Source organism: Populus alba, chromosome 19 (assembly GCF_005239225.2).
Source record: "Populus alba chromosome 19, ASM523922v2, whole genome shotgun sequence".
Taxonomy (NCBI): Eukaryota; Viridiplantae; Streptophyta; class Magnoliopsida; order Malpighiales; family Salicaceae; genus Populus; species Populus alba.
Genome location: NC_133302.1, coordinates 18569825 through 18595124, shown reverse-complemented (window position 1 = coordinate 18595124; position 25300 = coordinate 18569825). Strand labels below are relative to the sequence as shown.

The following is a 25300-nucleotide window of genomic DNA, read 5'->3' as shown; positions in this document are numbered from 1 at the left end:
TAAACGGACCGACATGGTCTGAACAGAATCTTCGGTCCCACTAAGACCTTCTATGAGCCTTGCGAAAGAGAGAAACTTTAACTAACTACCTCAGAGATTTTGGGCTTTGCTACCAGTAGTAATCGTTGCGTGGTGATTTTAGCTTGTATGAAGTTTTTGTTTGTTGTTAGCAATAATAATAGTAATATATGTTTTCTTTTCACTGTTTTCTCTCAGGATGGTTGTGGTCTGATGCATTTTTGTGGCGAGTATGATTGTCCAATCACCGCCATTTTACTCGCTGATGATGTAGACAGATTTCTGAAAACATTGAAGGGGCCAGTAGACCACCAAGGCCAGATATCATGGACATTGCACATCAGATGCTTAATGACATTCTTTAACTTCAATTCAGTGAAATGCATAATCGCAGTTGTGAATCACATTGATTTTAATGCAGTTCATCCTGATTTTGGGTTTGCCCCACTACATTTGGCAGTTTGGAGGTCTTGTCTTCCATTGGTTGAGTTATTCCTAAAGCACAATGCTCCTACAGATTTCAGGAGCCCGTTTGATATATTTAATCAATATCAAATGCTTCCTCTTAATTATTCACTTCACTTGTTAAGGTAACTACCTTTTCTTTTATTCTATTGAGAGTTGCCATTAAAGTTCCAATTTACTCACATTGTGGTTTCTTAAGAGTGCATGTTCATGTAATAAAAGTCTCACTCTCTTAATTTTAGGGTTATCCAAGTATATCTCCCTTATATAAGCTCTAACATAGTTTTTATATATAATGCCAACTGCAGTAGCTATCTAATTCATTTCAAGATTTTGACTCCAGATCAATCAATTTACAAGATGCTTATGGTTCTCTGCCTGCCACAATTGGTTTGTTTCCTAATTTGAAGTCATTGGATATTCATTTGTTTGCCTATTCTATTTCATTTTGAGGTTAGTCATTTATTTTGCTGCTGGTCCCTATTAATGCAGAGATCAAAGTTGGAAATCGTGAGGTTGCTTGCTCGGGAGACAAATGAACTTGGGGAGGAAATTTTTTGCTATGCACAACATGGAAGGCTTGTAGAGCTGGCTGTTCTACTTTTGGTGGCTCGAAAGAAGGTTACTTCTGTTTCCTTGGTTAAGAAATCATCTTTATCTCAAAATAATCATGATTCTAGTTGTCTAGATCATTGCGTGACTCTTCGTGAGTTCATCATTTCTGAGCTTGCACGACTAAGTGCTCTTCAAGTGAAGCTGGAAATTTGTTGTGAAGACGATAAGTTATCAAGTAGCTGCAAGGAAAAGCAGAATTTGATGATGTCTGCCCTACTATTGCTTGAAATTTTTGAGAGGGCTGGCAAAACCATTGAGAGTTATCTTCAAAACCAGGTTGGTTGGATGATTTTCTTGAAATTTCTTTGCATTGTTTGTTGGTATATGTTGGCCCATGCTAGTGCTGCTATGGTATTAATTCGTTTTGCTTTTGATCGCGATTGTCACTCCTCCTGTCTTTGTCACACTTGCTTTCTTTCACCTTTTCCCTTGTGAAAATTTATGTCTAATTGGTTTTTGTTTCGAACATTATGATTTACCGAAGAAGAATATTATGTATATGTTGTCATCATCCATGCCTTCTAGACTTAGCATTCCTCTTGCTACCATCTATTCTAAAATTACCATGTTAGTTTCTATTTGAGTTGACTCATAAAATTGAACTAGTTACACTGAATAAAGTTGAACCGAAACCAATTCGCCCTATTCATGTACACTTGCGATTCACCCCACAACCTACATCTTGCGTTGTTTTGTTTGTGATTGGAGAATAATCATAAGACTAGAATCGTGACTTGTAAGATTCTAACAACCATTCACTGTATTAACATGTTTTTCTATTGTATATTTTTCAATGATTAACATATTTTCATTTGATGGAATCCCTCTTTTCCCCTATAGACGCCACAAGAACAAGTAGCCCGAGCACTTCAAGAAGCGGGCTTCTGTTTGGATGACAAGGACACCGATATGCACCACGTTGAAAGGTTGGATTTTCATGTTGTTTCTGGCTGGCTAATGATTGCCATTGCAAACATATCATTTCTTTTCAGATCATTCTGCCTTTTGGAATTGCTTGTTAATATTTTGTTTTGTATGATCATTTTTTTTTTTTGGGCTCCATAGGAAAGGTATTCATTTGTTATCTCATTTTTTATTTCTTTTTGAACTTTCATAGTTTTTCATGGCCAAGTTTAATGGATTTCGGTCAAGTATGGATTGCTAGAAAGAATGCAGAAAAAAGCTATCAATTGGTAAGGTTGAAATTGTTGTTTTCTATTTGTGGTGAGAGCTAGCATGTTGAATATGTTTTTCTTCCATTAGTTGCCTATAATTTCTTACTGCTTTGTCCACTGATTTCCAGTAGGAGTTAAGTTAACCATATTTACATGAATAAATTTTGAATAGATGAGTGTTGTTTGCATTTTTAATCCCTGTTTTTTTAACTCAATTTCATCACTATTTTCCGACAGATTGACAAAAGAAAATTTTAACTATTATTGTATTTTAAATATAGAAGATTGTCGAACCGCATGCTTCGTTTAATAAAGTATAATTTTTGGGAGTATATCTTTTTTATTTCCACAAAACTGGAAAATTAGAAAATACTCCATTCGAAGGAAACATTTTCTTTTCAACTAGCATTGTTTTGAGAAAATATTTTATAGAACACCTAAATACTAAATGAAAGCAGTGTATTTCATGCTCTGGTCATGCTATGTTTGGCAATGTGTTTGAAGGGGCTTTTTCTGAAGTGATTTTTGGCTGAAAAGGCATGAACCGAGTGATGTTTGGTGGCTTTTATACGAGGATGTCAAATTGATTGAAAAGAGCAAAACTTTCTTTTCATTATGGGTGTGCATCTTGCAAATTTGGCCTGATTTTATTGTGTACCTTGCTTTTGAAGGGATCTTCTTTAAACATCAGCAGTTATGCAAAGTGGAGAAAGAATCCAATCTTCCAATCACAACAATGCAATGGAATGAAGTATAACAAGATTGATTTCAAGCCTGATGCATCACTCGACAAAGATCTAAAATTATTATGGTACAACTAAGAGATCTCAAATAGTTGCATTTAACTAATAGACAACTCAATAAAGCTTTGCAAAGGTGTTGAGGGTGTGTTTATCTATGAAAAAAATGTTCTAGATTTTCATGTGGATTTTTACGTAATAGAGAACTTGGGTCTGCTTGTTTTGTACCTCTGTATTTTTTTTTTTATGTTAAACCGGGAAAGATCCTTTGTTTCCTATATTGCAACTAATTCTAGGTAAATATGTTTTCTTGTTTTTATACTTGTATAAAACTAATTAACGTGGAAAAGGTATGAACCTTTTTCCATAAGCAAATGAAACCTAAACATTTTTGTTTCTGTTTTTGCTTGATTGGTGGGTTTATTCTGTTGCAGCCAAAATATCTGTTTAAGGGATTGGACTTTTGAAAAACCAATCACCTCATTACTTTACGCACTTGGTTCAATGGACTCGGTTGGTGCTTGAAATTTTATATTGTATTTTCTTTCCTTGTTTTGTGATCATTATTATCGGAATCAAGAGTTTTTAAAATAGCTTGTCTGAATGACAGAGAAAATTACTAGAGACAATCAAGTCGCACTTAGACAAAACTGAGGAGATTGGGGAGTTGGTTTGCTATTATGCCAGAGAAGGAAGAGTGGTTAAGGTGGCTGCTCTGTTGATGGTGGCCTGGAAAAAGCTGATGGCTGTGGACTCATTTGACAGTCAACATGGTGCTAGTTGTGGTAGAAGTAAGATTCGCCAATTTTTAATGAGCAAGATTGAGAAGTTGATTGACAAAGAGATGCAACAATTAGGAAAATCGACAAAGATACATATGGATAAGCAAAACATGACATCGAACAAGATGTCTACAGATAAGCAAAATATGATGTCTGCATTGCAGTTGCTTGAAATTTTTGAGAGGGCTGGTGATGGTCTTGATCAATTCGTTCAGTGGAGACAATGCAGTGTAAGTCACATTATGTATATTTTCAATCCCATTTCACCTATGAACTTCTTTCAGCAACTGAATTCTATAGTTTTAAGCAGTTGAAATATAAAATGGTTTTTCTATTACTGTTGTTGCCTGTATAGGAGATGACAAAAGAAGATTCTACAGAGATCACATGTTTGCTTTCAGGTCTTGTCTGCACCTCAAATCCGAAAGGCACCTCGAAATGGTATGGAATAGCTATATTTTTTTTTTCAATTAATCTGCTAGCATTGTTCTATTATCTTGTTTCTTTAATTCACTATTATACTTATTAAACTGAGTATTTAATATATCTTTTTAAAACAATCCCTCAATTGCCGCAACTTAAATGTTAAAACCTTCCATTAGATTCTCAGGATATTTTTGGTGCTGGAAATAATACAAGCATTGTAGATTAACATTCGAATAGTTAACTTTTTGTGGGGTACATCCAACCAAATCAGCTTTAGTTGTTATCTATATTAAGTTGGAAGAAATTTAAATGGATATCTTAATTAATAGAAGTTGAGGAGGAAAGTTCAATAACTTATAGTCGAGTGACTGATTTTATTATTTTGTTTATAAAACCTATGCACCCGTTAATGTGTTTGTGGTTTGAAGTGATCAATGGAGTTGCATTAGGTGCTCAGAGTATGAATTAGATGAAGGAGAATCACCATCAGGTAATGATTAACTTAATCTTCTCATTTATTATTTTTGTTGCTTTATGGGAATGGAAGGAAAGGTTGACGGGGATGGGGATTAGGGAGCATAATAGAAGACTGTTGACTAATGATGTTCCTAAAATTGTTACGTGTAGATTTCATTTATTATTATTCATACAATCGCGTCACCGATGTGGGGCGTCAAATCGCATATGCGTTTAAGGTGAGATTTATTTTTAATATGATTTCTTGCATATTCTTAATCTGTACTTTGGCTTAGCGTTCTGGTGTTGGTCTTGTTTCCAACTATTTCTTGCAATGAGTGGCCGTGACAATGTGAGGCAGGATTTATTTTTGTTTCTATAAGTGTATGATAGTTTGGGTTTTCTCTTGTCATTGAGAAATCCTAGTGTTATTTGAAATTTGTTGTTGTGTGATTAGTATTTGAGTTTCAATAAGATTAGTCAACTATGATTAGTAGGATTTCTGTTTTGTGTAAGAACCAGTATTGAAGGCTTTTGAGCTTTTTTTTTTTTAATTAATGTGGGTGTTTGGGTTAATTTAAGTGCACCTCAACTATTCTTACGGATTCTGAAATTAACAACCGTATAAACCTCCAGTAACCCTTAGGCTTGTGAGACTTAAACTAGTGATTTCTAATAAGTAAATCTAATGTCTGACTAGTTGAGCTACACCTTTTATAGTTGAGCTTTATTTATTAAAAATAAGTCTACAAGGACTCTTTCATATGACAATTAGTGCATTGCTCAAATCTTTCAATGAAAATTTACTCTCCTTTTCACAATCAATCAAGAGAGTCTACGCCTGGGTATTGTGGTATATAGAGAAGAAAAACTCAAATGCTTTACCCTTTTACATATACGAGTATCATTAAATGATTTCGAATTAATCTTATTTAAGGCCACGGAGAATGGTAGACATGATATGTTTTGTTTCTTTTTTTATTATTGTTAAAACTCTTGCCCTGTTAAATAGTTTGATTTTGCCTGTTAATTTTGTGAAGAGAACGCCATCCTCTCCATATGGTTGTGGGAGGCGGCCCTTCCATACATTTTCGATTTCAGGATGCAGCTTTGCTGTCAAGCCATCCTTCCACATGAAAACCCAAGTAAATCAATCCTCGCAAAGACTGGAGTCGAGGGTGTTAAATTGTTCATCCTCCAGGAAGTGGGCATCTATGGCACTATCACTCAGCAGGGCGTTGAAACGTGTTTGACTTACCTAGATGACACTGATAAGGTACAATACTTCTCTTTTATGTGCTGCTACCAATAAATTCATGAGCTACCAGTGCAACTGCTTCGTGTTGATTTCTTTTTGACTTTTATATTAAAGAGCTGCTTGTGGTTAAGAGCACCTAGAACTACTTGTTCATCAGATTGCTGGGAATAACTTTTATTATCATTTTAGAATGGAAAGCTGATTTGCTGGGAATAGCGTTTCTACATAATGTTCTACACTGCAGAATCGGAATTATGAGGCCAAAGAAACTGAACCAAACAGCATATGCAAATATAGTAGAACAGAGAATAAAAAAATAATCAAATGGAAAGTAAATTTTGCACTGCCCTCATCTGCAGCGGATACAACAAAGTATACTTTTGTTTTTGGTTCTTATTTTATCTTTAGCATTCTTGTAGTTCCTTATTAAAAAGGGTGAGTGCTAGCTGCTTGAATTTTATCTGTGGAATATGTAGCCAAAATTCCTGTATTCAAAGTCCATTATCACTGTATCCATGAATTGGAACTTGGCTATGATATCATCTCAAAGGGTCTCTCATGTCCCATTATCACTGTTGTTTATAAAATGGAACATGGCTACGATGTATCTTCTTGAGGGCTCTCTTATGTTTTTTAATTTTCTAGTTGGTGACCGTCGGAATGCAGTATGTGATGCCTGATTTGATTGCAGGTTTTGCTTTTGCAGGTGTTTTTTGGGAAAACTTTGGCCCTGAGAGGTGGCAAAACTTATCAAAGATATGACTGCCGAAGAGACCGTTTGTCTCTGTGTTTGCACCTGTGTTTGGTGCAAATTTGAATTTTTTTTTTTATTAAAATTGAGTTTGGTTTGTACTTTTTGGATCGTTTTGATGTGCTGATGTCAAAAATAATTTTTAAAAAATAAAAAAACATCATTGGCATATATTTCGGCACGAAAAGCTATTTGAAAGGCAACCGCTACCACACTGTCAAACACCCAATAAGTTATCTCCAGTGTGACTCGGTGTCTGTGTAGGTTTGAATTATGTGTGTCTAATTCCAAGCAAACAGAGACGAAAACTTGCCAATTTTTAACCTGTTACTATTTTTGGTGTCATGTGATGTTTGTATGCATTTGAACTGGAAATTCTAATATATTTTTAAATAAAAAATATTTTAAAAGTAACTCACTTTTAATCAGGTTTTTTTTTTTTTTGTTCCAACAGGTAATGAAATTCTTATGCCACATAGATCGTAGCTTTTAATAATTCACATTTTGTTTGAACCCCCCTCTTGAAAAGATGCAAATCCTCAGAAACGCCTTGCGATTTGCGAATAGAAGTGGGCAGAGGGTGTGGGTCCATGAAAATGACAGCCTGCGTTTAGCAGTGGGTTCGGGCTCTTGAAAATGATAGCTTGGGAACTTTGCAGGGCATATAATAAAATAAAATAAAATAAAAAACAAAAAAAAACACTGAACAAGATATTCAGTACTGTGAATTGCTAAAAGTGAAATTACAAAATGATAGCTTGGGGACTTTACAGGCCTTTTAATATTGCTTTGGCATATAATGAGTGCTTCCACGAGGAACCAGCAGAGATGATCCCAGCTGACATCATGATCTAGCAAGTGGTGGATCCTGCTTTCACTATAACCTAACAATATTAACCGGGTTTGTTTCATTTGAAATCTGGGCTTGCAATTAAGCCAGAGAAAACCGGTCGACCTGATAAAATCTCTTTTTTAAATTTTCTCTTCTTCATACAATTTTTTTTTTTCATATTTTTCAATTGATTGTTAATTCATTTTAAAATTTACTAGATAAATATTAGAAGAAAGTTTTATTTGTTCAATGTGGGATTTGAAACCCTATAATATGTATGCTCTATGTTCACAAGAAAAAAAATTATATTTTTTTAATTTTGTGAACATTACAGGTTTGACCCGAGTCAACCCATGTAACCCAAGACCTGACTCCTTAATTGAGTCAACTTCTAGATCGAGTTTGATAGTTATAATTGTCATGAAAATATATTTTTTAATTTGTTATATTTTTTGAATTGTCAAAATGCAAAAAAAAATTCTACATAAATAATTTTTTTATAAAAAATAAAAATATTTAACCCGCGTGTCATGTATCGTCTTTAAAAATATTTAACCCATCCAAGGCTATTGGGTTTGATATTGTTGTCAAACCCACTTAAACTTGGATCATGCAAGTTTAATATTATTATTAATATTATAAATATTACTCTTAGATCAGGCATTGTAGCCAAACCCGAGATTCTTGGATATAGTTTTGCAGAAAGACCTAATACTTTTAGATCTGAACTTTTTTGATATTTTTTATATAAAAAAAAAAAAACCTGCGACATCACACGGGTCATCTAACTAGTTATCATCTAAAAGAAGATTTTTCATTTGAAAAAAATAGCAATTTCTGAAAATTATACATTCAGTCATCCAGATATAAAAGCAAAGGATGTTCGATTCTGGACATGTAATTTTTGGAAAAGGTACAAAAATTTGTTAGAGGAAGAAAAGTTCAGCATTGCTTAAGACGACAAAATTTAAAAAGAAAGAAAAAATTGATAATCTGATGACAGTAGCTAGTAGATTCATCTATCCTTAGACTTGATGGGAACTCCTCTGTACATTTGTACCTTATCCTTCAAGGCATCTCTTCTGGGTCTTGCCACCTTATTGTTAGGATCAAAGAGTAGAACTTCTTCGAATGCCTTGAGAGCTGACTTCAGGTCTTTCTTCTTTTCATGGGCATCGCCAAGGTTGTTCCAGGCTGTGACATAACCTGGTTGAAGCTTCACGGCAGCTTCAAACTGTTTGATTCCCTTGTCAAGCTTCCCGTCAAGAACATAGCTAACGCCTAGGGCATTGTAAACCTATCCAAATATTTGGCAGGCAGAAAGGAACTCACCATCAATATCATGCACGAGAATTGTTATCATGTTGATTTGAAAGACAGAATTGCTCAAGAAAAAAAGATATTCAGTTCTTATTTCTAGTCTTTGTTCATAATTTGCAAGTTGATTACCCATCCCTGCAAGGGGTTAACACCAAGACTAGATCCTGACAACTTTCTCAGTGTGTCATGCAGGCAACTTTCTTGGTAAATGTATTCGTAGACAGTAATCTAAATATATGAACTTGACCATCAAGTATGATGGAGCATATGAAATTTTCTTTTTCCTTCTTTTATTAGTGAAAACAAAAAAAAATGATGTTGCTTGGCATTTCCTAAGGCAATACACGAAACTGTTAGGTCAAATCAGAAGCAGTTACCCCAAGGCAATCATACCTGGGCAAGATCTTGATCATCACCATCCCATTTCTCAATTGCCTGAAGTAAATATTTAGTAGCAGCCGGGTAATATTTTCTCCTCAGCATTACTGCACCGAGTTCAAAAAGCCCAGTTGCAGTGGCATCACCACTTCTTACTTGCTCCTGAAATTAAAAGGGGAAAACACAACAAGATAATAAGATCATATTAAACAAAATGCAGATGCCCAATGCCTGTTATGACTATCAAACATGAGATGGGAGTGCCGGGGAAGGTGAGAGAGAAACTAAATGGATCTATTTTTCTAAACAAACCGACCTCTCCATCTAAATATCTAAGAATTTCCAAGACGGTTTTGTAATAAATGTCAGTGGCAGGAAGAGTGAACTCTTGGAAAGCATAATACAGATTATGAAAGAGGAACTTGCCTGCAATTCTTTAGCAGAAAGGTCGAGCTCTCTACGTGTCAGGACTTGACGAATAACAAAGAAAGTTCCAACCCCAAGCAAAGCTAGTAGTAAAAGCAGATAAGAGAGCTGGATTCCCAATTCAAATAACTCCCCAACCTCATAAATTGCTTCTGGTTTGATACTTTCTCCTGCATGTGCCACTTGAGCCGAAGTTAACAATGAGATTTGTCCAAATGAGAGCACAGACGCCCAAACCCTCACTCTTTTCATGCGCTCATTATCCTCAATATTCCAAAGATTGCTCGAGGATTCTGCAATAAGTTATGTTATTAAGAGGATGGGACACAAAAAGAAAAAAGAAATCAGTAGGAAAAAGGCAAATAGCATGTCCAAGAAGCTGCAGAATGTTGCTAAAATTAGCCTATGAATATAGATCCTTCCTCCCACTAAAGGTAGTAAACAAAAAAAAAACCGAAACTTCATGCAGCTCTTCTTGAGGAGTCTGAACATGATGAACTCAAATATAAACATTATTTCTGATAGGCTGTTAACAACACATTATCAAGTATAGCTACTTCAGACATCTTTGATTTGACTACATGATCACTTATTGAAATAGGAAAAGAATACGTAGAAAGTTGAATTGGCTTCATTGGATGTGCAAATCAATCACCAAACAATGACCATTGTTAGTATGATGTCCTTTGACACTTCAATTTTGAAAATGATATGGGGTGGCAGGAAGCAGTCACTGAAAGGAAAAATAAACCCAGGATACAAATCTGCAGAGTTGCATTTGGAAGATAAGAATGGAATACACAATCCAGCAAAGCAATATTGTTGAAGACCGAAATTGTCAACAGAACTAGATGAAATCTGTGAGCATGAGCACGAGTGCACATGCCTAGCAGTGTCCATTATATTTCAATTAGAAATTCCCAATCTTCAAGAAATTATTAACTCCTGATTACTCGGAATTGTGCCCACCATTTATAGAACATTTGTTCACACACCCGCATACATACATATGTCTAGATGCATTCCATTTACTGATTTCCATAGTGGATTTTTTCATCACCATGATTACATCTCAAACAAGACTGATATATCTGGATCATCATTCAATTAGCTCAGGACATGACTCAAATGATAGTACGTTTTAAGAGGATCCTAACTGCTAAGTATAAGGGCTATTCTGCAAACAATTAACAAAATACAAAACGAGGAGAGGCTTCAAATTACATGCCAGATTAATGATTTTATAAGAATAGTACAAAATAACGACATGAAGTTGTTGACAAAACTTCTACGACATTTGATGTAAGAGATATATAGCATCAACTACACATAAATTTAATTAGCCACTAAAATCAGACTGAAATGAAAGATTAAGGTGAGAAGAGGGCACTACTCTCGGTACTTGTTAAGCTATAGGATCCCATTGCCAACTCCTTTCCATGTTCTGCCTTCACCCACAAGAGAATGCAAAATGAGTGGTGAAAAATGTGTGGCACCTTATTGAAGAAGCTTCTATTGAAAAAAATAAAATGAAAGAGAGATGAAGAAAATCATTCTGCAGGTTCACAGCATAAGCCATAGAAGAAAGAGAGGAAATCATAATTTGTTAAGAAAAATGGTTCTCTGCTGATATAAAAAAAAACTTGCATTGCACTAGTTGACCATGATTTTGGTTACACACTCAGACATGTCTTTGTTACAATAGCCAACTTTTGTATGATTAGGTAACAATCTTTACCCTATGGAATGCAACATATGAAATGAAGGCAGGAGTATGGATGATGAGAACTGCAAAGAGATCTACACCCAGGAGCTATTGTACAAAAATAAATATTAGATACCAATACAGTTCAAATACAAGGTACAAATTAAACCTGCAATAGAAGGAAATGTTTCTGAGGGAATCAAAGTTTTAATTCTCAAGTCTGCTAGCTCATCCTTTCTAAATCACTTCTCTTCATCTCTTACCATGCACTTCATGTTGAGCACATAGATGCAGTTTTCTCCAATTGTACTGCTACAACTTCAAGCTCAACTCCGACAACCCTAGGCCATGCTAGGGAGTATTCATCTAATTCACTCCAGTCCAAGAGAAGTCTAGTAATCATGACGGTCACAGACCATCTTCCAAGGAAATCTCATCCTAAAAAGAAACTAGCAATACTTCATAATGAGAGCTTCATGTTGGTAGAAAACCAACACATGTCTCACAGATTTCAGTTCCCACTTCTATACCACCATGAGAATCTGGGACTCCAGAATATAACTTTAGTACAACACTAAAGAATAACTAGGCAAACGCTCTCTTCCTTCAGCAATGCAGAAACAAGCCCTAGGATGACCTCAACACTACAACTAAGCCAGATCCAGCGTGGAAATGTGGCTAACAAAAGCTACCCACCCTACTCCCCTCCCATAACAAACCTCCAATCCTCTTCATTTGTGCACGAGACTCCAATTCTTCCCAGAATTTAAATATAACTTGTCATATACTGTGTCTGCCTGGGGAGACCATACTTTCTAAATCTAACCACTCTTTGCTAACCATGAATTCACAAAGTCTCCAAAGAACCTTCAGTCCTGAGAAGTTCTGTCCTAACGAAGAGGGTAAACTTTATAATAAATAGAGTAAAAGAAAACAGTAAGTGTTGATTTAAAAAGGCTAAGGTTCAGATTACTAGTTGACTTGGTTTCTATACAAAAGTAGCCACCATTGAAGCAAGGAGATTGTTGGAACACAGACCTGGAAATCAGGAAACTCTGTGACGTTCAGTCCATGGCCTACTCTGAAAGTTGTCAAATCTGGTGAACTATAGTGCTGAAAAAGGGCCTGAAAAAATATACAAATTTTTCCCAAGTAATATTATTTTCATATCAATATTTCTACATGTTAAATCATACATTAAATAAACCCTCCATTATCATGGCATGTTCAAAGAAATACAGTAAAAATATACCACCATAATTCAAGACCTATCAAATAGGATGAGCCCTCATGCCAATTTTCAAGAAAGACTAAAACATGATATAATAGATAAGGCAGCAAAATAAGTTGAAGAAAGTGAAAAAAATTTCAACTTTGAGAGACCAGGAGGGTTGAAAAAGGAACTGGAAATGTGTACCTGAAGAGAGAGCCTGTGTGGCCTGAACCGGAGAGACCCAAATGGGAGGAGAGGGTGAGGGTGAGGGTGATGGTGTTGTAGAGGTGGAGATGATGAGATGGTTGCCTGGAGAAGCATTTTCCTTTGATTTTACTGTCTGCGGGAGGTTTCTTTAGAACAAAAACTGCTGTCTACTTTTTATGTGAAATTAGGCGTTCTTCTGAACATGAATGCACTCAACTCTCTACAGAGTTCGCTGGTTGTCGAAGATAAAAAAGATCACTTGTGTAGAGTGTCCTCAACTGACAGCAGAAGTAGATAAGGCCGCGTTTGGTTTCTTTTTCTTAAAGGAGAGTCTCTCCAAGAATTAACAGCTTCTATTTTCATATTTATTTTCTGTTTCTATGCATAAGAAAGGCCTTGTTCTTACCATGATTTTGATTTTTTTTTTATTTTTTCTTTTACTTTCAGATTGAACTGACATGTGAAAACTGAAAACCCTTAGAAATTGAAATCGGAGTGCACTCATCCACTTCACAGATGAGCAACTCGCACAGAGATGGTGTTTACAATATTGTAAAAGTAAATTTCATCTGTGAAAAAAAGGAGATAAAAGATAACCATCTTACAAAGAGAGATAACAAGGCATAGAAATCAACCTGGGGCCACTGTCGGGAATCCATAGCCATTGCATTGTCATTATTTATTTTTAAAAATAAAAAAATATATATTATTTTAATATAATTTCAAAATAAAAAAACATTTTAATATTTTAAACTCTCGAATCCCCGTGGCATCTTTTTTATATGCTCCTGCAGCTCTTTTGAATAATGAGGCGACGGTCTTCCCCATTTCAGTCGCTAAACTCCGAGCTCAATGTCTGCTTTACAAGACGTCAAGACTGACTCATAAGATTTGATTGTTTGTTCCAGTATTTTTAAAATATTTTAAAAAAAATTTAATTTTTTTATTTTTTTATTAAATTCAAAAAATTATTACAAAAATAATTTTTAAAAAATAAAAAAATATTATTAACATACAATTTAACACACTATTTAAAAAACAACAACAGTCACACAGTCAAATAAAACAAGCTCAAAGACCTAATGCCCACCATTCTGCCCGAGAAGAGCATTTAATTGGCTGCCGTTTGGTACTAAACACTTGTTTTAAGAGGAGCATTTAATTTAAAATATTTGACCTTTAATCTCGAGCTCAAGAAATTAGGACAGATGCATGCTCAAATCTGGAATTTGACATCACCAAGTTCAAGCTTACAGCGGTTATATCCCAGGGAATAAATTGTAAACTAGAAAGAAATGCAAGTGTTTATTGGAGGATGACATTACAAAATTCCCCCCACAAAACATTCCAACAATAACGTTATGAATCTACAGCAGGCTTTTGTGTCTTCAATCCAAATAAATTCTCAAATACTTTTGGGGCCATGGGAGGAATGTTCATTGGCTGAGGTGCCATGAAATTGACAATCTTTTCATGGACGTTGTACCTAAAAATGGTGATTGATAAGGAAAAATCAATGAAATGCTCTGGGTTAATAGAGATGAAAATGACAGCAAAGAACAGGAGCCCTTCCATGCATGTACCTGATCTTTCGACTCTTTGAAGCACGCCGATCAACAATCTTTCTCTTCTTAGTTTGCAACCTTTTTAGAGCATAAAAGGTTGTCTCTGCAGACAATCAATAAGCAAGATTAAAGACATTAAATAAGTGTAGGGCTGGTAATTGAGGAAACCATCTGATCCTCTATCTTGGAAATGAAGAATGTGAAAGTGAAAAAAGGCTACCAATTATAGCTTTACGGATCCTTGGGGCTGCAGGTCTAATATGGAGAAAGTTTCCACACGAATTATGAATATAAGCAAATAGGATGAGATAGAATACTCACCGGTGGATGAGGGGTCGACATTCTCCAAAAATTCTTTCAATAACTGCTGATAAAATTCGGTGTCATTTAGAAGTTCAGGATCACCATCAGGACATGTTTCCTAATTAGAATTGAAAGATTCAGCAAAACTGTTAGGTTGGCCATATCCATAAAAAAAAATTGTTATAATGAAATGAAGGAAAAAGAATAGAGAATTTCCCAGGCAAAATAAGAGGAAAGAGGAAAGGCCTCCAGGGAAACATCATGTCCGTAGTATCAGGCAATTAATATTTGGATTCTATCAGAACACTTTCACGTGTTAGCTGATGAGATGTAACCTGACTTCAATTAAGTGTCTGCTTAGGCCTTTTGCTGAGGCCTTTTGCTTAGCCTGTTCTCACTCCATATCTCGATTCTAGCTCAGTTCTTAGCCACGTTACTAGGTGGAAATGTGGACTACCTAAACTTACTAAGTTTGAACTTATATGGGAAAATGATATTCAAAATAATTATTCACAGGATTACCTCTCCCCTGGCATTGCCCATCACCTCAGGAACCTGCCCGTTAGTAAAATTCATGTAGTCAGTAACAGCAAAAGGAAAAAAAATCTGAGCTCATCATACCATGAATTTTGCATCATTTCATACTAAACTAAGAAAAATTGCCAATTATCTTACGGCTCCAAAAACACCAATGGTTGATCTTCTTTGTTGCATTTGCTTGACCATTTTAGTTGGATCCCTCGTATAAGCAGCAACTTGTTCACTGATATTCTGTGATTGGAAAAGTAAAATCCAGTGAGTTTCATCATACCCTGGACAGCATAATGGCATCATCAGCTGTAGAGCCAAACCTGATTAAAAGCCTGCAATTTTCCTGTCATAGCAGCAGCACCAGTTATCACCTGTGTCTTTCTCTGCCATTTATCTATCGATTTGTTTCGGAAAGGAGCTATTCTACAAGATACAGGCATTTAAAGTTTCAATACTTAATTCATGTGTTCATATCCACAGCAGTTTTTCACATCCCAAATCTAGCCGAAACATATCCCAAGTATGAACGCTAGTTTTCCAATATGAAAACGAAGAAGCATTTAAATTTTAAATCTGTATGCTCTATTAAATGCTCAGGGAATCTGTACAAACAGTCCTTGAATTGTTGGTCATTTGGATGGAGACCCCTTCTCTTCTTCTTTTTTTTATTTTTTTTTTATTGACAACTCTTTACTATGTTAAACTATTAATAAGTTCCTTGCTCTTTTTTGTTTGGATTGACACCCTCTATATTCTTTTAATTTTGATTTTAACACGTGAACTATGATGTGTTTGGATTAGCACTACTTTTGTCACCATCACCATCGGAACTCTACCTATTTGACAACTAAATCAACCCTAAAGATCACTAAAATAATCCTTTCAACCTCTCTCACAAAATTTTGATATCAAAATCCATTATTAAACTCCAATCAAACTCAAAAATTTGAGTTCTTAATTTTTCAATTTAAAATTTTAAAGCCTTAAAACAGTAAAATCCGGTGGTGGTGGGGTATAAAATTCATACAAATGAACTCGCAACTTTATCCGGTGGTAATGTCATCGCTAACATTGCCTAAAACCTAATAAAGGAGCCCCCAATCATAGTTTATGTATTAAAATCAAAAGAACAAAAAATATAAGAAGTGTAAATCCAAATAAAAAAAAATAAGGGTCTATTAATAACTTACATAGTAAAAAGGGTGTCAATCCAAACAAAAACAAAGGGAAGGGAGAGAGGGAGAGAGAGAGAGAGATCTTCATCTAAACGATCAATAATTCAGAAGGTAGTTGTATGAATTCACCTAATTGCTCAAAATAAAATAGCAATAGCTGTGCATCTACAGACAAATGTAATACCTCTTTTGCATCTCAGAAATTCTTAACCAATCTATATCCTCTTCGGCATCCAAATTTGTCGAATCTTTTGAATGCTTCTTAGTGACCTGTCCAGAATCACCTTAAAAAGAGAACAAATACATGGAAAAATTACATTGAGGTCCACTGTACACAAATCTTAATAAAGAAAACGTTTCAGGCTTCAAATTATAACTTCATAGACCGCTCTAACAAGAAAAGAGAAGGTTGCATGTTGAAAAATGACAACTTGCTTAATACTAAAGTCAATTAATACTGCAGGAGCAAATTCCAAAAGCTTCAGAATCAAAGCAAGAAAAAATGAAGATTGATGCTGTTATATCTCCATTCACTCGGGAATAAAAGAAATAAAATGTTTCATTCCAATATACAGGACTTATTTTTTAATCTAGGTCAGCAAACAATTTTATTGCTTAGATACACAGGAATTTCTTACTGCAAGTCTTTTAACTTTCAAGAGAGATTCCAATTCATACTGGATAAGGAAAAACACATAATAAACAGTGTAGAATTTAATGAAGAAAATCACAATTGAACATCCAGATAGAATGCTAACTGTATCAGTAAAGGGTCTTAAAAAAACCATCAGCGACATCTAAAAATGGAAACAAGCATTCTAGATGCCTATTGGTGTTCAATTTGAAGACAGGCTGCAAATGGGTACCTCCTCCCCACCTCACACTTCCCTTCCCTTCCAAACAAACAAAAGCGTAGTTATACACTTACATCACTCAATTTATTTTTCAATCATCTGCCAATTATAGTTTGTGTTATTCACATAATTCAATTCACTTGGACAACTAGATGCACATAATTCGTACAATGACAGAATCATTGTGCAAAAATGTTTTAGTATGCTAGCCTCCAAATAACAACAGAAAAGGCACAAAATACAGAATATAGTAATATGAACAAGCATTTGCAATGTACCATTAGAAGATTGAGAAATTGATGGATTCTTCTCAAGCAAAGCCTGATCATATGAAGTAAAAACAACCCAAGTTAAACAAAGAAACAGAAATTGATGAGATTAATAGCTGTAAAAAGAGTACAACATAAAAGACCGATGACAGCCATACCTCTTGTAGTTCCAGTAGAGATTCCAAAGTCTTCTTGGATGAGGTAATCACGTCAGCATATGCCATCCCAACTACTTCATCAGAATCACAAAATGAAGACCTAACTGGTTCCTGCAATCAATCCCTTTCATGTTTGATCAAATGCTTCAAGCAAGTCATTGAGCAATAAAAGAGGTAGAGAAACCTAAAGATACCTGCGGTAATCTGTTTGAGTTTGCGAATGCTTTTTGAAGTAAGAATCTGAACTCAAGAGTTTTGTCCCAGAGAGCCTTAAGAAAATGGTAGAGAAGTTTGTGAGTGTTTGATCACAGCGCATGAAAAATCTTATTAGAATATTTATCAAGTTGATCCCTTATCAATGATGATAGTAGCTATTGTAACCAATGAATATTGTGAAAGAAACCATAAGATTGAAAACCTTCTGGTTCTTCACTGCTTGACCTTTAATGAGATCTTCATCCTTGTGGCGTTTAAGATTCTTCCATATATCTCTGAAATTAAAACAAAAAAGGTTAATTAAAGCAAATCTATTAGAATTCATGATCCTTGTAAACAAAGTTTCAAAAACAAGAATCAAACTTTTAAAAGTTTGTATAAAACCCAAATATTATTATAATTAACTTTGTCAAATTAACAATAAAACCAAAATGTCTCATCTCACTACCTAATTGCAGTCTTATTATTCCCACATATTCTCTTCATGCTTCGAGAAAAAATCAAGTTAACTGTAAACTAAAAAAAAATAGCAAAAAGGTGCATTCGCTTGTCCAAAGCTGAACCCTAAGCACAAATTTCAAATATACCAAATTCATCGTGTGCTCTCTATACAGCTAGATGAAAAGAATATTTACCAAAAACAGAAGAGAAATTTGTCTTACTGCTCTTGATTGCGAAGATTCATATATTCTTTCTCAAGGTCTTCCATCTCGCCATCTTTTCCACTCTCTTCGTCTTCTTCTTCTTTATCCTCTCCTTCTTCTCCACCCTCCGCGTCCTCATCTTCCTCTTCTTCTTCGCCATCCTCCTCCTCCTCATCCTCTTCATCTTCGTCGTCTTCCCTATCATCATCATAATCTTCCATCTGCATCATAAATTTAAATCAGTGGTTAATTAAATCGTAAAAGCTGTCAGTCATTAAGCAAAGCAACAGAGGAAAAGCCAAAACACGACTAACGGTAGTAAGAAGCTGCTCGCTTTCCATGTCATCAAACTCTTCAAAATCGTCACTGTCTCTGCTTGATTTCCTTGACAGCTTCTTGGATAACCCCATTTTGATCTGAGAAAATTGTTTAATAAAATCAGTAATCATTCTTTCTTTTTTTCCTAATCACATGACAAAAGTTCAAACCCTACTAACTATATCACGGGAAAAGAAGAAGAAAGTTACCTGCTGATTAAAGGAAATTGAAAAAAGAGAAAAAAGAGAGGAGAGCTTCAGGCAGGTGGGAGGGTGGATCTCTCAGGGTTTTAGTGCTGCCTGCTACGTCGTCTTGACTTAAACCCTATAATTGGAGGTCGAAAAGAAAGGGATGGAGAAGAGATAACTTTTATAGCTAAACGATGTGGGCTGGGCTGGGCTGGGCTCGGCTGAAGGTAAATTGGGCTGCAAACTTGTATAATATTATAATTATAATTATAATTTTACTTACTATAGATTAAGAAAAACTATTTCGTGTGGCAAAAACACTATATATTAAGCGTGATTTATTAGAGGTTATAATAGTGAAATTACGGTGGAAAAAAATATGTTGTCATGCCATAGGATGTATCTCGGTATTCTATTCTTTTCTTGGTAATGCGCTTATGATGATGATCATAATTTAATTTTTTTTTTATCTTTTTAATTTTTCTTTTATATATCTTGATTTTTACATTTTTTAAGAAAAAAACATAATGCTGAACTTTTTTTTCTTTTGACATTCGGTTCATGTTTTATTTGTTTCATTTTAAAAAATCACTTCAAATTAAAAAGCTTTTCAACTTATCCTTAAGTTTTTCATCTCTTGAATTTGATCTATATTCTTTTTATTTTTTTAAATAGCTTATCAATTTTATTCATTTTTTGCGATTCCATCCTCTCTTTTTTTCTTGGCTCTTTTGTCAAAGTTTTTATAGTTTTTAACTTTATCCTTTAAATGAAGGTTTTTTCAATAGTAATAATATTTATTTTAGTTGGGTCCTTCTTCTTTTGATTTTTTATTTGTTTTCTTTGCTCTTTATCAAAGTTTTTATGGTTTTTAATTTTATCATTCAAGTCAAGTTTATGATTTTTGTAATTTTAATAATAGTAATAGTAATAGTAGTAATGATAAAGATAATGATACTGATACTGACAATATTATTAATAATACTACTAATAGTAATAATAATGTCAATAATAGTGGTAATAACAATAGTATATTATGATAGTAATGGTGGTGGTGGTGGTACTAATTGTGATAATAATACTTATAATAATAATAACAACAACAATAATGGTGATAATAATTATAATTAAAATAATAATAGTAATAATAATGATGAAACCAATAATAATGCAAATAATAGTGATAATAATTGTAGTAATTGTCGCACATGTACAACATCGCGACGATATTTCAATCTCGTATGTATCTGCAAATATGGGGAGACAAGAAATTCTTGTTTTTTATCAGTGGAATGAGAGTCGTCACATGATATTTTGATTACTAAAAACCCTAACTGGTCTTAGAGATTGGGTATGAGGACAAGTTGCGTAAAAAAAGGTATTAGCACCCAAATATGTCATGCATAAAGTAAGCTACATTATTTGATTGTCTGATAAAAGCTAAAGGTATGATTGTGTTTTCTAGTTGTTGGCATGTCTTAGGTTTAAGAAAAGTCTTTCTCTGTAAGGAAATCCTTATCTCATCAAGTAAAATTTAACTATTTTAATGTCAATAAAAAAAAAAAAAAAAAAAACCTATCTTTTTAATATCAATGATACATTTTACGTATAAATTTGTAATCTCATATACTAAAAGATAATAAAATATATATTTTTGGATATTTTGGGTTTTGCTACCAGCACTAATGGTTGCGTGGTGATTTTAGCTTGTATGAAGTTTTTGTTTGTTGATAGCAGTAATAATAGTAATATATGTTTTCTTTTCATTATTGTCTATCAGGATGGTTGTAGTCTAATGTGGTTTTATGAGTATGATTGTCCAATCACCACCATTTTAATCGCTAATGATGCAAACAGATTTATAGAAACATTGAAGGGGCTAGTAGACCACCAAGACTGATCACGGACATTGCACATCATATGCTTAATGACATTCCTTACCTTTAATTCAGTGAAATGCATAATTGCAGTTGCGAATCACATTGATTTTAATGCAGTTCATCCCGATTTTGAGTTGTCCCCACTGCATTTGGCAGTTTGGAAGTCTTGTCTTCCATTGGTTGAGTTATTCCTAAAGCACAATGCTCCTATAGATTTTAGGAGCTCGTTTGATATTTGGAATTAGTATCAAATGCTTCCTTTTAATTATTCACTTCACTTGTTAAGGTAACTACCTTTTCTCTCATTCTATTCAGAGTTACCTTTAAAGTTTTAATTTACTCACATTGCGATTGTTTAAGAGTGCATGTTCATGTAATAGGAGTCTCACACTCTTAATTTTATGGTTATCCAAGTATCTCTCCCTTATATGAGCTCTAACATAGTTTTTATATATAATGCCAACTACAATAGCTACCTAATTCATTTTAAGATTTTGACTCTAGAGCAATCGATTTATAAGATGCTTATGGTTCTCTGCCTGCCATAATTAGTTGGTTTCCTAATTTGAAGTCATTAGATATTCATTTGTTTGCCTATTTTATTTCATTTTGAGGTTAGTCATTTATTTTTTTGTTGGTCCCTATTAATGTAGAGATCAAAGTTGGAAATCGTGAGGTTGCTCGCTCGGGAGATAAATGAACTTAGGGAGGAAAGTTTTTGCTATGTAAAGCATAGAAGGCTTATAAAGACTAGTTGTTCTACTTTTGGTGGCTCGAGAGAAGGTTATTGTTGTTTCCTTAGTTAAAAAATCATCTTTATCTCAAAATGATCATGATTCTACTTGTTTAGATCATTGCATGACTCTTCGTGAGTTCATCATTTTTGAGCTTGCACGACTAATTGCTCTTCAAGTGAAGCTGTAAATTTGTTGTGAAGACAATAAATTACCAAGTAGCTGTAAGGAAAAGCAGAATTTGATGATATATGCCTTACTATTGCTTGAAATTTTTAAGAGGGCTGGCAAAACCATTGAGAGTTATCTTCAAAACCAAGTTGGTTGGATGATTTTCTTGGAATTTCTTTGTATTGTTTATTGGTATGTGACGACCCATGGTAGTGTTGCTAAGGTGTTAATTAGTTTTGCTTTTGATTGCTATTGTTACTCTAGTTGTCTTTGTCACACTTGCTTTCTTTAACATTTTTCCTTTTGAAAATTTATGTCTAATTGGTTTTAGTTTTGAACATTATGATTTACCAAAGAAGATTGTTGATTTGTTGTCATCATCCATGCCTTCTAGACTTATCATTCCTCTTGCAACCATCTATTCTAAAATTACCATGTTAATTTCTATTTGAGTTGACTCATAAAATTGAATTAGTTACACTAAATCAAGTTGAACCGAATCCAATTCGCCTTATTCATGTACACTTGCGATTCACCCCACAACTTACAACTTGTGCTGTTCTGTTTGTGGCTAGAGAATAATCATAAGATTAGAATCATGACTCGTAATATTCTAACAACCATCCACTGTATTAACATGTTTTCCTATCGTATATTTTTCAATGATTAACATATTTTCATTGAATGGAATCCTTTTTTTCCCTTGTAGACGCCACAAGAACAAGTAGCCCAAGCACTTCGAGAAACGAGCTTTTGTTTGGATGACAAGGACACCGATATGAACCACGTTGGAAGGTTGGATTTTCATGCTATTTCTAGCTGGCCAATGATTGCCATTGCAAACATACATTTATTTCATATCAATCTGCCTTTTGGAATTACTTGTTAATATTTTGTTTTGTATGATCATTTTTTTTTAGGCTCCATAGGAAAGGTATTAATTTGTTATCTCATTTTTTTTTTTGAACTTTCATAGTTTTTCATGGCCAAGTTTACTGGATTTGGGTAAAGTCTAGATTGTTAGAAAGAATGCAGAAAAAAGCTATCAATTGGTAAGGTTGGAAATGTTGTTTTCTATTTATGGTGAGAGCTAGCATGTTGAATGTGTTTTTCTTCCAATAGTTGCTTATAATTTCTTACTACTTTGTCCACTAGATTTCCAACAGGAGTTAAGTTAACCATATTAACATGAATAAATTTTGAATAGATAAGTGTTGTTTGCATTTTTTTAATCCTTATTTTTTTAACTCAATTTCATCACTATTTTATAACAGATTAACAACAAAATTTTTTAACTATTATTGTATTTTAACTATAGAAGATTGTCAAACCACATACTTCATTTAATAAAGTATAATTTTTGGGAGTATATCTTTATTATTTCCACAAAACTAGAAAATTATAAAATGCTCCTTTCAGAGGAAACATTTCTTTTCAACTAGCATTTTTCTAAGCACATATTTTATAGAACACCTAAATACTAAATGAAAGCAGTGTATTTCGTGCTCTGGTCATGCTATGTTTGGCAATGTGTTTGAAGGGCCTTTTCCGAGGTGATTTTGGGCTGGAAAGGCATGAACCGAATGATGTTTGGTGGCTTTTGTACGAGGATGTCAAATTGATTAAAAAGAGATTGAAAGCTCATTTGATGCCTATTTAATCTAAATGCATATTTAATGCATTAGAAAACACTCTCAATGTTGTAGGTTGTAAAAATGAATTGAGCTTGCCCAAAACTATCTTTTTATTGTAGGTGTGCATCATGCAAATTTGGCGTGATATTAATGTGTGCCTTACTTTTAAAAGGATCTTCTTTAAACGTCTATAGTTATACAAAGTGGAGAAAGAATCCAATCTTCCCAATCACAGCGATGCACTAAAATGAAGTATAACAAGATTGACTTCAAGCCTGATGTGTTACTCGATAAAGATATAAAATTATTATGGTACAACTAAGAGATCTCAAATAGTTACTTTTAACTAATAGACAACTCAATAAAGCTTTGCAAAGGTGTTGAGGGTGTGTTTATCTATGAAAAAATATTCTAGATTTTCATGTGGATTTTTATGTAATAGAGAACTTGGGTCTGCTTGTTTTGTACCTTTGTATTTTTCTATTTTAAGTTAAACTTGGAAAGATCCTTTTTTCTTATACTGAAACTAATTCTAGGTAAATATGTTTTCTTGTTTTCATACTTGTATGAAACTAATTAATATGGAAATGTTATGAACCTTTTTCCATAATTCAAATGAAACCTAAACATTTTTGTTCTTGTTCTTGCTTGATTGATAGGTTTATTTGAAACTACTTATTCTGTTGTAGTCAAAATATCTGTTTAGGGGATTGAACTTCTGAAAATCCAGTCACCTCATTGCTTTATGCACTTGGTTCAATGGACTTGGTTGGTGCTTGAAATTTTATATTATATTTTCTTTATTTGTTTTGTGGTCATTATTATCGAAATCAAGAGTTTTTAAAATAGCTTGTCTGAATGACAGAGAAAATTACTAGAGACAATCAAGTCACATTTGGACAAAACTGAGGAGATTGGGGAGTTGGTTTGTTATTATGCCAGAGAATGAGGAGTGGTTAAAGTGGCTGCTTTGTTGATGGTGGCTTGGAAAAAGCTAATGGTCGTGACTCATTTGACAGTAAACATGATGCTAATTAACAATAAGATTCGCCTTTTTAATGAGCGAGATTGAGAAGCTAATTGACAAAGAAATGCAACAATTGGGAAAATCGACGGAGATATATATGGATAAGCAAAACATTTCATCGATCAAGATGTCTATAGATAAGAAAAATATGATATCTGCATTGAAGTTGCTTGAAATTTTCGAGAGGGCTGGTGATGGTCTTGATCAATTCATTCAGTGGAGACAATGCAGTGTAAGTCACAAAATGTATTTTTAATCTCATTTCACCTATAAACTTCATTCAACAACTGAATTATGTAGTTTTAAAGCAGCTGAACTATAAAATGGTTTTTCTACCACTGTTGTTGCCTTTATAGGAGATGACAAAAGAAGATTCTACAAAGATCGCATGTTTGCTTTTAGGTTTTGTCTGCACCTCAAATTCGAAAGGCACCTTAAAATGGTATGGAATAGCTATATTTTTTTCAATTAATCTGCTAGCATTGTACTATTATTTTGTTTCTTTAATTCACTGGTACACTTATTAAACTGATATTTAATATGCATTTTGAAAACAATCCCTCAATTGCCGCAACTTAAATGTTAAAACCTTCCATTAGATTCTTAGCATATTTTTGGTGCTGGATATAATACAAGCATTGTAGATTATCGCTCAAATAATTGACTTTTTGTAGGGGTATATCCAACCAAATCAGCTTTAATTGTTTTTAAAAGTTTATGCTTATTTTTGTTTCTAAAAGTTTGTGATGGTTAAACCTAAGACCTGATCAGTTGAATTGCACCCCTCATGGTTGAGCTTCATTTATTATAAATAGGTTACAAGGACTCTTTCAAATGATGATTATGGAATGCTCAAATCTTTCAAT

At 34.0% G+C, this 25300-nt stretch overlaps 3 protein-coding genes across 8 annotated transcripts; 1 reads left to right on the top strand and 2 right to left on the bottom strand.

Moving 5' to 3' along the window:
* The first annotated feature begins 3530 nt into the window (after positions 1–3530).
* On the top strand, positions 3531–5118 carry LOC118056519 (uncharacterized). The gene is made up of 4 exons (XM_035068755.2): positions 3531–4025; positions 4151–4236; positions 4650–4711; positions 4849–5118. Exons 1-4 carry the CDS (start codon positions 3735–3737, stop codon positions 4971–4973), a joined length of 564 nt encoding a protein of 187 aa, XP_034924646.2. The 5' UTR covers positions 3531–3734; the 3' UTR covers positions 4974–5118.
* Positions 5119–8310: 3192 nt separating this feature from the next.
* Positions 8311–13205, bottom strand: LOC118056517 (tetratricopeptide repeat domain-containing protein PYG7, chloroplastic). Of its 6 annotated transcripts, none has more exons than XM_035068744.2 (6): positions 12765–13205; positions 12386–12472; positions 11036–11090; positions 9643–9935; positions 9232–9378; positions 8311–8815 (listed from the first exon to the last, which is right to left on the bottom strand). In XM_035068744.2, the coding sequence occupies exons 1-6, from the start codon at positions 12879–12881 to the stop codon at positions 8534–8536; spliced, it is 981 nt and encodes a 326-aa protein (XP_034924635.1). In that variant the 5' UTR covers positions 12882–13205; the 3' UTR covers positions 8311–8533. The 6 variants fall into 6 exon arrangements, with proteins under 6 accessions (XP_034924635.1, XP_034924639.1, XP_034924641.1 ...); XM_035068748.2 differs by having other exon boundaries at positions 11045–11090; positions 12765–13204; XM_035068750.2 differs by having other exon boundaries at positions 11036–11086; positions 12765–12804.
* A 775-nt stretch (positions 13206–13980) lies between these two features.
* LOC118056516 (uncharacterized) lies at positions 13981–19168 on the bottom strand. The gene is made up of 14 exons (XM_035068743.2): positions 19010–19168; positions 18797–18898; positions 18501–18703; positions 18041–18113; positions 17817–17891; positions 17623–17733; positions 17474–17516; positions 16526–16625; positions 15487–15589; positions 15311–15406; positions 15158–15190; positions 14654–14753; positions 14351–14435; positions 13981–14253 (listed from the first exon to the last, which is right to left on the bottom strand). Exons 2-14 carry the CDS (start codon positions 18890–18892, stop codon positions 14127–14129), a joined length of 1245 nt encoding a protein of 414 aa, XP_034924634.1. The 5' UTR covers positions 18893–18898; positions 19010–19168; the 3' UTR covers positions 13981–14126.
* Positions 19169–25300: the final 6132 nt, after the last annotated feature.